At 50.0% G+C, this 17716-nt stretch overlaps 1 protein-coding gene across 1 annotated transcript in view; it reads left to right on the top strand.

Annotated features, from left to right (window-relative positions):
• The window catches only part of PTGIS (prostaglandin I2 synthase), a 104660-nt gene that overhangs the window by 28872 nt on the left and 58072 nt on the right, over positions 1-17716 (top strand). The window contains exon 3 of the mRNA XM_066587388.1: positions 10984-11162. Within this exon, the coding sequence (XP_066443485.1) occupies positions 10984-11162 (179 nt within the window). The remainder of the gene's footprint in view (positions 1-10983; positions 11163-17716) is intronic.

Raw genomic sequence — 17716 nt, 5'->3', positions numbered from 1 at the left:
AATGATCCTCCAGAGCTGCACTCACTATGCTGCTGGTGGAGTCACTGTGTACATACATTACTTATCCTGTACTGCTCCTGAGTTACATCCTGTATTATCCTCCAGAGCTGCACTCACTATTCTGCTGGTGGAGTCACTGTGTATATACATTACTTATCCTGTACTGCTCCTGAGTTACATCCTGTATTATACCCCAGAGCTGCACTCACTATTCTGCTGGTGGAGTCACTGTGTACATACATTACTTATCCTGTACTACTCCTGAGTTACATCCTGTATTATACTCCAGAGCTGCACTCACTATTCTGCTGGTGGAGTCACTGTGTACATACATTACTTATCCTGTACTGCTCCTGAGTTACATCCTGTATTATACCCCAGAGCTGCACTCACTATTCGGCTGTGGAGTCACTGTGTACATACATTACTTATCCTGTACCGATCCTGAGTTACATCCTGTATTATACTCCAGAGCTGCACTCACTATTCTCCTGGTGGAGTCACTGTGTACATACATTACTTATCCTGTACTGACCCTGAGTTATATCCTGTATTATACTCCAGAGCTGCACTCACTATTCTGCTGGTGGAGTCACTGTGTACATACATTACTTATCCTGTACTGCTCCTGAGTTACATCCTGTATTATACTCCAGAGCTGCACTCACTATTCTGCTGGTGGAGTCACTGTGTACATACATTACTTATCCTGTACTGCTCCTGAGTTACATCCTGTATTATACCCCAGAGCTGCACTCACTATTCTGCTGGTGGAGTCACTGTATACATTACTTATCCTGTACTGCTCCTGAGTTACATCCTGTATTATACCCCAGAGCTGCACTCACTATTCTGCTGCTGGTGGAGTCACTGTGTACATACATTACTTATCCTGTACTGCTCCTCAGTTACATCCTGTATTATACTCCAGAGCTGCACTCACTATTCTGCTGGTGGTGGAGTCACTGTGTACATACATTACTTATCCTGTAGATCTTTTATTAGAAAAGTATAAAACACAACCAAACATTAACAATAACACAACTGTATACAACAAGATGAGGCCCTCCCCCCCCCCCCCCCTGGTCCATGACCCATCAACAAAAGAAAAGTCACTTTATACCCATTCCCCCTCCCCCGCTGTACACTCACACAGCCACTCATACTCAATATATAACAAAAATACTTAACAGAGCATATCACTACAGAAAACTAGAACTACAGGTCCAGCCGAACCCCCTGAAACCACACAAATGAAATGAAATAGCGTTAAACAATAACAGAAATAACTAACCAAACCATCCTAACATAAAGACTGAGCCAACCGGCATATAACCAAACCATCCTAACATAAAGACTGAGCCAACCGGCATATAACCAAACCATCCTAACATAAAGACTGAGCCAACCGGCATATAACCAAACCATCCTAACATAGAGACTGAGCCAACCGGCATATAACCAAACCATCCTAACATAAAGACTGAGCCAACCGGCATATAACCAAACCATCCTAACATAAAGACTGAGCCAACCGGCATATAACCAAACCATCCTAACATAAAGACTGAGCCAACCGGCATATAACCAAACTATACTAACATAAAGACTGAGCCAACCGGCATATAACCAAACCATCCTAACATAGAGACTGAGCCAACCGGCATATAACCAAACCATCCTAACATAGAGACTGAGCCAACCAGCATATAACCAAACCATACTAACATAAAGACTGAGCCAACCGGCATATAACCAAACCATCCTAACATAGAGACTGAGCCAACCGGCGTATAACCAAACCATCCTAACATAAAGACTGAGCCAACCGGCATATAACCAAACCATCCTGACATAAAGACTGAGCCAACCGGCATATAACCAAACCATCCTAACATAAAGACTGAGCCAACCGGCATATAACCAAACCATCCTAACATAAAGACTGAGCCAACCGGCATATAACCAAACCATCCTAACATAAAGACTGAGCCAACCGGCATATAACCAAACCATCCTAACATAAAGACTGAGCCAACCGGCATATAACCAAACCATCCTAACATAGAGACTGAGCCAACCGGCATATAACCAAACCATCCTAACATAGAGACTGAGCCAACCGGCGTATAACCAAACCATCCTAACATAAAGACTGAGCCAACCGGCATATAACCAAACCATCCTGACATAAAGACTGAGCCAACCGGCATATAACCAAACCATCCTAACATAAAGACTGAGCCAACCGGCATATAACCAAACCATCCTAACATAGAGACTGAGCCAACCGGCGTATAACCAAACCATCCTAACATAAAGACTGAGCCAACCGGCATATAACCAAACCATCCTAACATAAAGACTGAGCCAACCGGCATATAACCAAACCATCCTAACATAGAGACTGAGCCAACCGGCGTATAACCAAACCATCCTAACATAAAGACTGAGCCAACCGGCATATAACCAAACCATCCTGACATAAAGACTGAGCCAACCGGCATATAACCAAACCATCCTAACATAAAGACTGAGCCAACCGGCATATAACCAAACCATCCTAACATAAAGACTGAGCCAACCGGCATATAACCAAACCATCCTAACATAAAGACTGAGCCAACCGGCATATAACCAAACCATCCTAACATAAAGACTGAGCCAACCGGCATATAACCAAACCATCCTAACATAAAGACTGAGCCAACCGGCATATAACCAAACCATCCTAACATAAAGACTGAGCCAACCGGCATATAACCAAACCATCCTAACATAAAGACTGAGCCAACCGGCATATAACCAAACCATCCTAACATAAAGACTGAGCCAACCGGCATATAACCAAACCATCCTAACATAAAGACTGAGCCAACCGGCATATAACCAAACCATCCTAACATAAAGACTGAGCCAACCGGCATATAACCAAACCATCCTAACATAAAGACTGAGCCAACCAGCATATAACCAAACCATACTAACATAAAGACTGAGCCAACCGGCATATAACCAAACCATCCTAACATAGAGACTGAGCCAACCGGCGTATAACCAAACCATCCTAACATAAAGACTGAGCCAACCGGCATATAACCAAACCATCCTAACATAAAGACTGAGCCAACCGGCATATAACCAAACCATCCTAACATAAAGACTGAGCCAACCGGCATATAACCAAACCATCCTAACATAAAGACTGAGCCAACCGGCATATAACCAAACCATCCTAACAAAGAGACTGAGCCAACCGGCATATAACCAAACCATACTAACATAAAGACTGAGCCAACCGGCATATAACCAAACCATCCTAACATAAAGACTGAGCCAACCGGCATATAACCAAACCATCCTAACATAAAGACTGAGCCAACCGGCATATAACCAAACCATCCTAACATAAAGACTGAGCCAACCGGCATATAACCAAACCATCCTAACATAAAGACTGAGCCAACCGGCATATAACCAAACCATCCTAACATAAAGACTGAGCCAACCGGCATATAACCAAACCATCCTAACATAAAGACTGAGCCAACCGGCATATAACCAAACCATCCTAACATAGAGACTGAGCCAACCGGCATATAACCAAACCAAACTAACATAAAGACTGAGCCAACCGGCATATAACCAAACCATCCTAACATAAAGACTGAGCCAACCGGCATATAACCAAACCATCCTAACATAAAGACTGAGCCAACCGGCATATAACCAAACCGTCCTAACATAGAGACTGAGCCAACCGGCATATAACCAAACCATCCTAACATAGAGACTGAGCCAACCGGCATATAACCAAACCATCCTAACATAGAGACTGAACCAACCGGCATATAACCAAACCATACTAACATAAAGACTGAGCCAACCGGCATACAACCAAACCATCCTAACATAAAGACTGAGCCAACCGGCATATAACCAAACCATCCTAACATAAAGACTGAGCCAACCGGCATATAACCAAACCATCCTAACATAAAGACTGAGCCAACCGACATATAACCAAACCATCCTAACATAAAGACTGAGCCAACCGGCATATAACCAAACCAAACTAACATAAAGACTGAGCCAACCGGCATATAACCAAACCATCCTAACATAGAGACTGAGCCAACCGGCATATAACCAAACCATCCTAACATAGAGACTGAGCCAACCGGCATATAACCAAACCATACTAACATAAAGACTGAGCCAACCGGCATACAACCAAACCATCCTAACATAAAGACTGAGCCAACCGGCATATAACCAAACCATCCTAACATAAAGACTGAGCCAACCGGCATATAACCAAACCATCCTAACATAAAGACTGAGCCAACCGGCATATAACCAAACCATCCTAACATAAAGACTGAGCCAACCGGCATATAACCAAACCAAACTAACATAAAGACTGAGCCAACCGGCATATAACCAAACCATCCTAACATAAAGACTGAGCCAACCGGCATATAACCAAACCATCCTAACATAAAGACTGAGCCAACCGGCATATAACCAAACCATCCTAACATAGAGACTGAGCCAACCGGCATATAACCAAACCATCCTAACATAAAGACTGAGCCAACCGGCATATAACCAAACCATCCTAACATAAAGACTGAGCCAACCGGCATATAACCAAACCATCCTAACATAAAGACTGAGCCAACCGGCATATAACCAAACCATCCTAACATAAAGACTGAGCCAACCGGCATATAACCAAACCATCCTAACATAAAGACTGAGCCAACCGGCATATAACCAAACTAATTTTTCTTTTTTTTTTTGGGTCCCCAGTGCAGCTTGGGGGCCATGCCTGCTCCACCAGTCCGTGCCCAGAGTTCAAAGTTCAGGACGTGCCAAGCCACACCAGGGTTTTTTTGTTTTTTTTTAAATATACGTTATACCACACTTTTCCCTGCCGCAGCCTGGGGGCCATGCCCACTCCACCAGTCCGTGCCCAGAGTTTGTTTGGGACGTGCCAGGCTACGGCTCTCCCCCACTCCCCCCAACTCCCCACCCAACCTACCTACCACCCAAAATGTGAATATATACAATATATACAAAACCATAATAAACTATACACCGACATACACCAATATACATACTATACAATATTCATACAACCCGAAAGCCTAAGGTCGGCTCACCTGCAGCCCTACTTCTTTTCATTTTGCCCAAACCAAAACAAAAGGCTTCATGGTGCACTCACAGCCCCCCACCGGGATTGGAGATGATAAACCAGGCACATACACAGCAATGCCCTTTCCCTTCTTTTTTTTAAAATTTATTTATTTATTTATTTTTTTTTTTAAAGGTCTCCCTATTCTCTCCCTAATTTGCCCTAGACTGTCCTTAGTCTGCCCCTCAGTCTGACCCTTCATGGAAAACTGTCCCTGCCCTATCCCTCCTCTCTCCCTATCCTGTCCCTATTCTCTCCCTACTCTGCCCCTAGAAGATTAAGAAAAGACTGTCCCTAACGAAATACAATCCCTCTCTATAGGAGAGAAGCCTTAGATGTGCCCAGCTTCTCATACTCCACAGAACGCACCTTCACCAGGTCACCCAGGATGTTCCTACATACCGTATCCACGGGGAGGACTTTCAGTTCCGTCGAGATCAGGCACCGTGCACTCCAGATGTGGAACCTGACCACTAGGCTAACTAGGAATAAAGTGCAGTGGTCCCTGCCACCAAGACCTCTGAAGGCTCCATAAGCCCACTCCGCATAGGAGAGGTGTGCCAGCTGACGCCAGCCTATGGAGACCCCTACCCGTTGGTATACCTCTGTATTAAAGGGGCACTGAAGCAGGAAATGCTCCATGCTTTCCAGCACGTCGCTGCACTCCTGACGGGGGCAACCCCTGTCAATCAGAGGCCTGCTCTTCAAGTTACCCCTTATATACAGTCTCCCGTGAAAGCAGCGCCAAGCCAAGTCCCAAAACTTCAAGGGGACCCGGGTTGAATTCAGTAAACGTAACCCTCCCTCCAGGTCCCGACTTGGGCAGTCCTTGAGCGCCAGGGGCTTCTGGAAATGGGTCAACAGGACTCTTTCGTCGAGGAGCCTCCTCGTCAGAGTCCTGATCTCCCACATCCCCAGACCCCACCGGCGTATCACCTTCAGAACCAAGGTAGCGTAAGCCGGGAGATATCCATGCTGCGTGCGAAGGTCCTTCACTCGCCCTCCTGTCTCCCATTCCTGGAAGAAAGGCCGAAACCATCCCCGGCAGGAGTAGACCCACGGAGGAGCCCTCTCTTGCCAGAGGTTGCCTATGTTGATCTTAAAAAAGGTGTCTACAAGGAACACCACGGGGTTGACCATAGACAACCCCCTTAGTCTCCTCGTGCGGTATGTAACATCTCTCCTGATCAGGTTCAATCTGTTCCTCCACAGCATTAGGAAGAACAGGTTGTAGACCCGGGTCCAGAGAGGCTCTGGCAAAATGCATACGCTGCCCAGGTAGATGAATAAAGGGAGCAGGTATGTTTTGATCAGGCTAACTCTTTCCCGAAGGGTTAAAGACCAACCCTTCCACTGATTAACCTTGTGAGTGGCACCGTCTAGCCTGTCTACCCAATTTTGCATGGGGTAATCCCCCTGGCCAAATTTGATGCCAAGAACTTTTGCTGAAGTCTGGGGCACCGGAAGAGTGTCCGGGAGATCAAACAAAGGATCCCCCCTTCCTAACCAGAGACTTTCGCACTTATCCCAGTTGACCCTGGACCCAGATGTCTCTGAGTAGCCATCCACCTCCGACACCACAAACTCCGCCTCCTCCCTTGAGGATACGAAGAGCGTGACATCATCGGCGTATGCCACTGCCCTCAGGGTAGCCTCCGGCACCGCCCGGTCCATCCCGACCCCTGCTATAGGTCCACGATCAACCCTCGTAAGGAAGGGATTTATCGCAAACACATACAACAGGGGACTTAGAGGACAGCCCTGACGGACACCGGACACCACCTCAAAAGGGCGGCCAAGCCAACCGTTCACCAGCGGGAAAGTCTCAGCCCCTGCATACAATGTTCGCAGCCAATCAACAAACCCCACTGGCAGGCCGTATCTCAGAAGGACTGACCAGAGGTACTCGTGGTTAACCCGATCAAATGCTTTGGCCTGATCCAAGGACCGCAAGTACCCCTCCCAGTGACCAGCCCTACCCTGCTCCACTGCCTCCCGGACACCAAGAACAGCGCTAAAGGTGCTACGGCCTGGAACAGAGCAATGCTGGGCCCCCGAGAGGAGCTGGGGTGCAAACTTGACCAACCGATTAAACAGCACTTTTGCCAGAACCTTCCTGTCCGTATTGAGAAGCGCTATGGGACGCCAGTTCTCAATACGGCTCGAGTCTTTACCCTTTGACAGAAGGATCAAAGCTGACCTCCTCATTGACTTTGGCAGAGTGCCCGAGGAAAGACACTCATTTAATACCTCCGTCAAGAGGGGACTCAAGAGGTCCTTGAAGGTCTTATAATACTCGGATGTTAGTCCATCCGGTCCTGGCGATTTTTTTTTTTTTTGAGCCGGAGCCCATCAATCGCCAGTTTAACTTCCTCTGTTCTGATCTCTCCTGTCAAAACATCAAGAGAGGTGTCTACCCCCGGCTCAGGGACAGTTTCAGCCAGGAAAGCCGACATCACTTCCGAATCTAGATCCCTCTTTCCCAAGAGTTGCGAGTAGTAGGATCTGACGACCTCCAGAATCCCTGATCTGGATCGATTCAGGGATCCTGTACTATCGATCAGTCCAGTGACCACTTTACTATTCACTGATATCCTACAGTTTCTGTAAGGGTCGGTTGAGCGGTACTTCCCGAAATCCCTCTCAAAAACCAAGGATGCGTGTCTATCATACTGGCACTTCTTGAGCAAAGATTTCACTCTGGAGATCTCCTCGCGGCTACCTCCAGTCGAAACGAGATGTTCGAGTTTCCTCCTCAGGCCGTTGTACAGGCGGTACCTGTCCAGGCATCTGAGGTTGGAGAGCTCTCGGAAGAACCTCGCCGCCCTCCTCTTGAACATCTCCCACCACTCTGACTTACTGCTACAAAGATCCAGTAATGGTACCTGGCTCTGCAGAAAATCCTCAAAGGACTGTCTTATCTCTGCTTCCTCCAGGAGTGATGAATTCAGTCTCCAAAAACCTCTGCCCATCCGGGGGGTCTCTGCAACATTCAGAGAAAACAATATTAGACAGTGGTCGGAGAATTCCACCTCCACAACGGACACTGGTGAAGAGATGGCTTCCTCCTTCAAATAAAACCTGTCTATTCTAGACCTGCTCTGACCTCTATAATAGGTGAATCCCTCGTGGCCTGGGGTGTGCCGGATGTGGACATCCACCAGGCGAGCTTCGCTAGCTACGCTATTCAGTGCGACGCTGTCAAAAGCCAACCGCCTGTCTCCAGAGCCTCCCCTATCGCGGGCTCTCATGACTGCATTAAAGTCACCTCCAAAGACAACTTGGCGGCTGGTAAAAAGGTAGGGCTTGATCCTCATAAAGAGACTCTTCCTGTCCTTTTTTGACTGGGGACCATAGATGTTTACAAGTCTCAATTCTTGTCCCTTCATGAGGACATCTAAGATCAGGCACCTTCCCATTTCTAATTCAATAACTCGTCGGCATTCAACCGCTGCGGTAAAAAGAACCACCACTCCACTATACGGCTCGGCCGCAAGAGACCAGTAGGAAGGGCCTGACCTCCACTCCCTTTTTGCCTTATGTAAGGCTGCCAAATCGGACAGCCTGGTCTCCTGCAAAAATAAAATGTCGGCTTCAACGCGGCCGAGAAAATCAAAGGCCGCAAATCTTGCCGTATCCGACTTAATGCTGGCAACATTAATCGATGCCAGCGTCAGCGGGGTGGGTGCCGCCATCATGAGTGATTAAATTATTGGCTTTCTTCCTCACACCCGCTTCCTCGGGGTCAGAGGAAAGCCCCTTGCTTCTTTTTTTTGACGCGGATGTATCCATACCAAGGGATCCTCCAACCACGACATCCTTGTTTCCAGGCTCGAGAGTAGCCCACTTCCCGGAAGAAACTATGCCTCCACGAGGAGGAGACTCAGTGCCCCCCGTTGACCCCCTCTTTGCCTCAGGCACCTTGCCCTTCGCTTCCCCCGCAGAGGAGGAAGAGATGTCTTGAAGGGCCCGGTACATATTGGAGAGTCCAACTGGAGATGAGCAGGCTTCTCCTTCCAGTACTTGGCCCAGGGTGGGAGAAGATCTTGAATCCCCCCTTCGCTTTCTCCTAGTGGCACCTAGCTTACGCCGTTTCTCTAACCACCTCTTGCCTTCCTCATCCACACTCTCATAGCAGGATGAATCTGAAGAGTTGGTCTTTCCCTCCTCCCTCTGGATCCTCCTGTCCTCTTCATCTACTTCGCTGTCCCTCAAGGCCTCAGCCGCAAGGTTTGCTTCAGGAACAGGGGCCACCATTGACCCACCTGCCACGTGGGCTCCTGTCAACTCCCTGCTCCGTCTGCATTTGCCCTGACGCCTCTGCTCAGCAGGCGTCTTTTGCCAGTTCTTCCCTGGTGCCTGGGCTCCGCGAGCTCTGCTAGTCCCCTCGCCCCCAGAGGCCGCACCATGGGCCCCATCCGTAGGGGCTGAGCCCACATTGGCAAAGGAGCACGGACAGAAACTAAATGGGTGACCAAGGTCACCACACAGGTTACACCTTATCTCCGCACAGGAGGTGGCTAGATGACCCAGACCCCCACACAGAGCGCACTTCATGGTCTTACAAGCAGTGCTCAAGTATGAGGGGTCGCCGCACCTATGGCAGAGGTTCGTCTTCCCCTGGTAAAGGGCCAAGATACGATGCCGAGGAAGGCTGCAGATGGTATGTGAGCCACTGAGTTTCCTGAACGCTTCAGTTTGACCATGAACGTCCAGGCGCCGGAACATATGCCGTGCCTATCCCTGTTCTTTTGGGGCATCTCCGTCACGTCTCCGTACCGACTGAGCCACGTCATAATATCAAAGCAAGAAAGTGACTCGATACGGGTCAAAATGGTCACCTTCTTGATCTCATTCTGGCGAGACACCACCTGGATGGCAAAGTCTCGCCAGCCGGGCTCGTTTTTCACCAGCTCATAATTTCCCTAGAAGATTTCTAGGCCCTCTGGGCGAACAAAACTGATGTCAAACTCAGACGTGCCGTAAGGATGGATCAGGGCAAAGGTGTCAACCGCCCTGAAGCCCATCTTCAGCAGAAGCTCCACTACTCTCGCCCTCGGGGGGCATGCATCATTGCCTCTCCATCATTGCCAGCTTCAGCTGCCCCTGGTAAAAGGCCAAGATACGATCCCTGCCGAGGAAGGTTGCAGATGGAATGTGGGCCATTGAGTTCTGAACGCTTCAGCTTGACCATAAATGTCCAGGCCCCGGACCATTTGCCGTGCTCCACCCTGTTCTTTCTGGGCATGTCCTTTTTGAGTGTAAGGCATCAGCTTCATGTGATGGAAAAATGCCAAGACGTGGAAAATAAGACAAGTGACTAGTGTAGAAGGTGCTGAGTTTAAAATGAGATTAGTGTCAATGAGAACACAAAAGACTTCTGAGTTAGAGGGGCTCCTTGGTATTATGGGGTGCAGTGGGGGAGGGGAGGTGACTATAAACCGCACTTCGCTGGCCACATTTCTAATACATCCTGATAGAAAGTGGAACTCTAATGTATAACAACCCTATTTCCTATCTCCCCCAAAACACCTCCTCACACAGTGGGCCTTCACTAGTGTGGCCCCTCACAGGGCGGGCACTCAGCATCATGGCCCCTCACAGGGCGGGCACTCAGCATCATGGCCCCTCACAGGGCAGGCCCTCATCCACATATCCATTACACAGCGGGCCCTCACCAATATACCCCTCACAGGGTAAGCCTCCACCAGTGTGGCCCCTCACAGGGTGAGCCCTCAGCATCGTGGCCTCTCAGGTGAACAGTTTCTGGTTGTGCCCCTCAGGTCCAGGTTGCCGGGAGATTTGTGACGGTACTGCTGGACCCGCACTCCTATGATGGCGTACTCCTGGAGTCCCCTGACAAGCTGGATTTTGGGAAATACGCGGAGATATTAATGGAACGAATGTTTGATGTCCGGCTCCCTGAGAACGATGCTGCTGCTGAGAGGAGATTGTTAACAATGTAAGGATCATGTGACCAGTAGAGGTGGGGCTAATATCTAGGAATTATGGCAGCTTCTTGTAATAGAGATGAGTAAGTACCAAAATGCTCGGGTGCTCGTTACTCGAGTCGAACTTTTCACGATGCTCGAGGGTTCGTTTCGAGTAACGAACCCCATTGAAGTCAATGGGCGACCCGAGCATTTTTCAAGCTGACCGATGCTCTGCATGGGGGAGGTTGTGTGAATCACCTGAAAACATCAGAAAGGCATTGAAACACCACAGCAACGGATAGGGAAGGGCAGGGGAAGCATGCATGGCTGCATCTGAGGCTCCCAGGTCGCACTATTAAGCCAAAATGGGGGCAAGAGTCTGGTGTCACCCCTCTAACAATTTACTTGGGACAGACCCGCATTAGCAAGCACACGCACTGGCACATCTTAGCTAAGCACCACACTACCTGCAACCAATGACAATCACTGCCTGCAGGTGACACCACTGCCTCTTCTCCTGGGTTACATGCTGGCATTGCTGTCCAACCCCCCCCCCGCCCGCGCGCACGACCCTGCATCCACAGCGCACACACAAAATTTTCCCTGTGCAGCGTTCAGCTGCCCTCATGCCACACGCTTGCTTCATAGCCACACCACCCTCATGTCTATTTATAAGTGTGTACTGGATGAGGAGGAACCGGAGGCACACACTGCAGAGGGTTGGCAGGGCCAGGCAGCGACCCTCCTTGAAAGGAGGGGGGGCGATAGCCCACAATGCTGATGAGGATTGATGATAAATTGACGTACGATCATCATTCCAATCCCATGCCACCTCCATCACAAAATTGTCAGGAGCCGCAAACGTGGGCATAAAGGGGACTCGGGTGCCAGCACTTCTACACATCTCCACAATGCAGCAGCACATACTAACACCAAAGATTGGTTTGAAGCAGGAGGTGTTGCAAAAGTAGCCACCACAGGTATACAGTGACCCTGTGAAAGTCTCATGGAATCACTAACGCTTCCTGTGAATGCTCCAATCCAGTATCTCGGATAACTGTGGTCATTTGTAGCATGAGAGATAATACATGTCGATCAAGGCAGATCCCCAGACCCCAAGCACGAGGTGGAGGTGGCATACTAAGCCCGAGAAACCATGACTGAGGTAGGACCCGCAATACTCTGTGTGGGAAGTACGTGAGCGGGCCCTGGGTCAGGCTCGGTCCCAGCCTCCACCTGGTTGACCCAATGGGCTGTGAGTTTCATAGCTATGGGAAATCCATGTGTCCCCACACAATTCATTCTGTGTAGGTGTTAGATAGCTGAACAATGCAAGGGGAAAGCCATCTGCACTCTGCCCCCTACCAGTCAGTGTATTTGTGCCAGATAGGTAAGTCACCGCAATGGGAAATCTTTGTGCACGTACAGCATAGGTGAACCCCTCAAACCTTTCTGTACCAAGTGTATAGGCGGACCCCTCAAACGTCTCATTAAATGAGTTACGTTTGCTTTCATCGCTCCAAAGACTGGATGACCAACAAAGAAGTTCCACAGGCCAAACCTGGCACAGTTACACCCCTCCCCAGGGCATCAGCCTCTGCCTACACCCTAAACAATCGTGGGCCTAAAGCGGACTCGGATGCTAGTACTGCTGTGAATGTCTCATTAATTCAGTTACGCTTCTTTGGATTGGTCCAAACCAGTGTCTCAGGTAACTGTGGTAACACGAGAGCAAATACATGTTGCCCAGCGCTGATCCCCAGACCCCAAGCAGGAGGAGAAGGTGGCATAATAAGCCTGAGAAACTGTGACCGAGGTAGGAACCGCAATACTCTATGTGGGAAGCACGTGAGCGGGCCCAGGGTCAGGTTCAGTTCCAGCCTCCACCTTGTGTTACGCAAGGTGATGTGAGTTACATAGCTATGGGAAATCCATGTGTCCCCACACAATTCATTCTGTGTATGTGTCAGATAGCTGAACACCGCACAAGGAAACCTTTGTGCACCCACAGCATAGGCGAGCCCATGAAACCCAAAGACAGTATTACACATGAAGAAAAGAGAGTGCCCACACATGGCACACTTTCACCCCACCCAGAACCTTGGCCTTGGCCCACACTTCTGCCCAAGTCATTCAGTGTATTTGTGCCAGACAGCTGAACACCGCGCTGGGAAACCTTTGTGCACCCACAGTGTAGGCAAGCCCCAGTAACATTTCTGTAGCAAGAGTATAGGTAAACCCCTGAAACCTTTCAGTAGCAAGTGTATAGGCGGACCCCTGAAACATTTCTGCAGCAAGAGTATAGGCGGCCCCCCGAAATATTTCTGTTGCAAGAGTATAGGCGGACCCCTCAAACATTGGTGTACCAAGAGTATAGGCGAACACCTGAAACACTTTGTTTGCGAAATGTAGGCGAAGGCCGGAAAAATTGGTGTACCAAGAGTACAGGTGCACCCCTGAAAAATTGCTTAACCCCGAGTGCAGGTGAAACCCATAAACATTTTTTAAAGATACAGCTCATTGTTGCTTAATTTGTAACAGAGCCTGGAGGCAGCCCTCCGAGGAGGAGGAGGAGTAATATCTGAGAGGGATAGACCAAGCTACTTCTCCCCTTTTTGGGGTTAGAGAGAGGGTGCATATTTCTCCTGTTGCAGCTAAAAGAATCTTTTGGATCTGCTGCTCTCCACCGTTGGAGAAGAGAAGTCTGGGGAAATCCAGGCTTTGTTCATCTTTATGAGTGTAAGCCTGTCGGCGCTGTTAGTTGACAGGCGGGTACGCTTATCCGTGATGATCCCCCCAGCAGCACTAAACACCTTCTCTGATAAGACGCTAGCGGCAGGGCAGGACAGCACCCCTAGGGTGTACAGCGCAAGTTCATGCCACGTGTCCAGCTTTGACACCCAATAGATGTATGGAGGAGAGGCATCACGAAGGACGGTGGTTTGATCGGCTATGTACTCCCTCACCATCTTTTTACAGTGCTCCCTTCGACTCATCCTTGACTGGGGAGTGGTGACACAGTCTTGCTGGGGAGCCATAAAACTGGCAAAGGCCTTGGAGAGTGTTCCCCTGCCTGCGCTGGACATGCTGCCTGATCCCAGCGCCTCCCCTGCTAGTTGCCCCGCTGAACTGCGTCTTCTGCTGCTAGCGCTGTCAGATGGGAACTTTAGCATCACTTTTTCCACCAGGGCCCTGTGGTATTGCATCACTCTCGTACCCCTTTCCTCTTCGGGAATAAGAGTGGAAAGGTTCTCCTTATACCGTGGGTCGAGAAGGGTGTACACCCAGTAATCCGCGTTGGCCAGAATGCGTCTAATGCGAGGGTCACAGGAAAGGCAGCCTAACATGAAGTCAGCCATGCGTGCCAGGGTCCCAGTACGCAACACATCGCTGTCCTCACTGGGAGGATGACTTTCAGGATCCTCCTCTTCCTTTTCAGACCATACACGCTAAACAGATGAGAGGCAAGCAGAATGGGTACCCTCTGCAGTGTGGCCAGCAGTCTCTTACCCCTCCTCCTCCAAAACGCGCTGAGATATAGACATGAGGGTGGTCTGGCTATCAAGCGTCGGCCTTTATGCTTAGCAGCGAACTTTTCAGCAGGCAAAGCAGAGGGATGGTAACGCTAATGATGGCTGCATCGACGCTCACTATTTGGGTAGACTCTTCAAAGTTTTCCAGGACCTGGCAGATGTCTGCTATCCATGCCCACTCCTCTGTAAAGAACTGCGGAGGCTGACTACCTCACCGCCGCCCATGTTGCAGCTGGTATTCCACAATTGTTCTACGCTGCTTGTAAAGCCTGGCCAACAAGTGCAGCATAGAATTCCAGTGTGTGGGAACGTCGCACAGCAGTCGGTGCTCTGGCAGCTGAAACCAACGTTGTAGTGTCCTGAGAGTAGCAGCATCCATGGTGGACTTGCGGAAATGTGCGCACGCGCGGTGCACCTTGCCGAGCAGGTCAGACAGGTGGGGGTAGTTTTTCAGAAACCACTGAACCACCATATTGAAGACGTGGGCCAGGCATGGCACGTATGTGAGGCTGCCGAGCTGCAGAGCCACCACCAGGTTATGGCCATTGTCACACACGACCATGCCCTTTAGAGGCTCAGCGGCGAAAGCCAGAGGTCGGTCTGCTCTGTCAGACCCTGCAGTAGTTCGGGGGTCGTGTGCCTCTAGTCACCTAAGCTGATTAGTTTCATCACAGCTTGCTGACGCTTGCCCACCGCTCTGCTGCCGCACGCTACCGACTGCTGGCGACGTTCTCACACTTCTTAATTGAGAGGTAGAGGTGGCGGAGAAGGAGGAGGGGGAGGGTTTGGAGGAGGTGGCATAAAACGCCGCAGATACCAGCACCGAGGTAGGACCCGCTATTCTGGGTGTGGGTAGGACGTGAGCGGTCCCAGGCTCTGACTCGTGTCCAGCCGGTGAGGGTGTGGGTGCAGGCCAGGAGGCGCTCATGCCTATGTCCTGGGAGGGGGATTGGATCTGTGTGGCAGGTTGGGGCACAGGTGAAGAGGCAGTGGTGTGACCCGGAGACGGTGAATGGCCTTCGTCCCACCTTGTGGGGTGCTTGGCCATCATATGCCTGCGCATGCTGGTGGTGGTGAGGCTGGTAGTGGTGGCTCCCCGGATGATCTTGGTGAGACACAGGTTGCACATCACTGTTCGTCGGTCCCCCGCGCTTTCACTAAAAAGCATCCACACCTTTGAACACCTAGCCCTCTGCACGGAGGCTTGGCACGAGGGGGTGCTTTGGGAAACAGTTGGGGGATTCTTCGCTCTGGCCCTGCCTCTACCCCTGGCCACCCCACTGCCTCTTCCAACCTGCCCTGCTGCTGCACTTACCTCCCCCTCTGAAGACCTGTCCTCAGTAGGCTTAGCAAACCAGGTGGGGTCAGTCACTTCATCATCCAGCTGCTCTTCCTCCGAATCCTCTGTGCGCTCCTCCCTCGGACTTACTGCCCTTACTACTACCTCACAGATAGACAACTGTGTCTCATCATCCTCACCCACTGAAAGCTCTTGAGACAGTTGCTGGAAGTACTTAGCCTCATCACCTGGACTCCGGGAACTTTCCAAAGGTTGGGCATCGGTCACGACAAACTCCTCAGGTGAGAGAGGAACCATTTTTTCCCACTCATGGCAGGGACCCGAGAACAGTTCCTGGGAGTCTGTCTGCTCAGAATATGTCATTTTCATGGAGTGAGGAGGCTGGGAAGAAGGAGGAGCAGCCAGAGGATTCAGAGTTGCAGCAGTGGACTGCTTAGAACTCTGGGTGGTCGATAGATTGCTGGATGCACTTTCTGCCATCCACGACAGGACCTGCTCACACTGCTCTGTTTATAATAAAGGTCTACCACGCGGACCCATAAATTGTGATATGAAGCTGGGGGCCCCAGAAACTTGCCTCTCTCCTAATCCCGCAGCAGTCGGCTGTGATTCACCACGCCCAGGAACTTGTCCTGTGCCCACACCCTCACTTGGACACCCGCGTCCACGTCCTCGACCCTTACCCCTACTCCTCATCAGAGACTTGTGTTCAGATTCACAATTTGCTGCAGACAAATCTGAAACTATCCAGTGTAGTGGCCCAAAGTCTATATATCTGGCCCTTTGCAAAGTGTCTTCAGTTATGTGTATTAGATGCAGCATGTAAGAGGTTAATGTCTGACAGTGGCTGGGATATGTCTGGAGAATGTAACATGTCTAGTAACGTGGTATTGAATGATATAAATATGAGTGATTGTGAGTTGGGTGTGGGTCGCCTTCTATCTTCTTCAACGGTTGTGAGTGGAGTGCTGGCCACATGGGGGTACCTTCACCCCTCATGTGGTGAAGTGATGGAAGCCGAGGAAAGGTATCCTAAGGCCTATCATTCCAGGAACCATCTGTAAGTAGTGAGCAAGGAGTCCGCCGTGCAGCGTCTATCCCAAGAGTACTGAGTGAGTGTCAGCGGAGAGTTGTGCGCCCCCTCGGAGTTATTCAGAGTCCCGCAGTGTGTGTGTCCTGGAGCGGAGCACTACAGATAACTTAGACTGTAGGCCCGGTGTCATCCTGTATTCTCCTCCCTGACCGTTCACTGAAAGCTGTCTTTCCTGCACGTGCGAGTAAGCTGTATTGTCTTCAAGTATACAGTAAAGTCCACCGGTCACTGCCCGTTCCCAGTGATTTAGTCTTCAAGTTTAATTCGTGTGTGTACACTCTCTTTATTCTACTGCCGGAGAATCAACGGTGTAAAGGAATGGTGGCATCACGAGTGACAACGCATCTAGTCAACTACACTTGGCTCAGGTTCAGTGGGTCCTTCCGGGGAGGAGTCTGGTAGAGCGACCGTGGCAAGTGCCATGTCTATCCCCACTAATATCAGTGTGGGCCTTGTGTCTCGGTCACAGTGGGGCTCCACATGCAGTCTACCTCCAACCTGATGAAGTTTGCTCATGCTGGTGACCCTCAGGAAGAGGACGGCCTGCCAGATGGGTAGAGTGAGCAATAATAAGGGGGGGAGGGGAAGGGGCTGATACACATGACAGACCTAGCGCAGGATGTCACAGTTAACCAGGCCTCAAATATGACTCCATCA

The sequence above is a fragment of the Eleutherodactylus coqui genome, chromosome 13, assembly GCF_035609145.1.
Source record: "Eleutherodactylus coqui strain aEleCoq1 chromosome 13, aEleCoq1.hap1, whole genome shotgun sequence".
NCBI classification, from domain to species: domain Eukaryota; kingdom Metazoa; phylum Chordata; class Amphibia; order Anura; family Eleutherodactylidae; genus Eleutherodactylus; species Eleutherodactylus coqui.
This window is presented reverse-complemented; position numbering and strand designations above follow the sequence as displayed.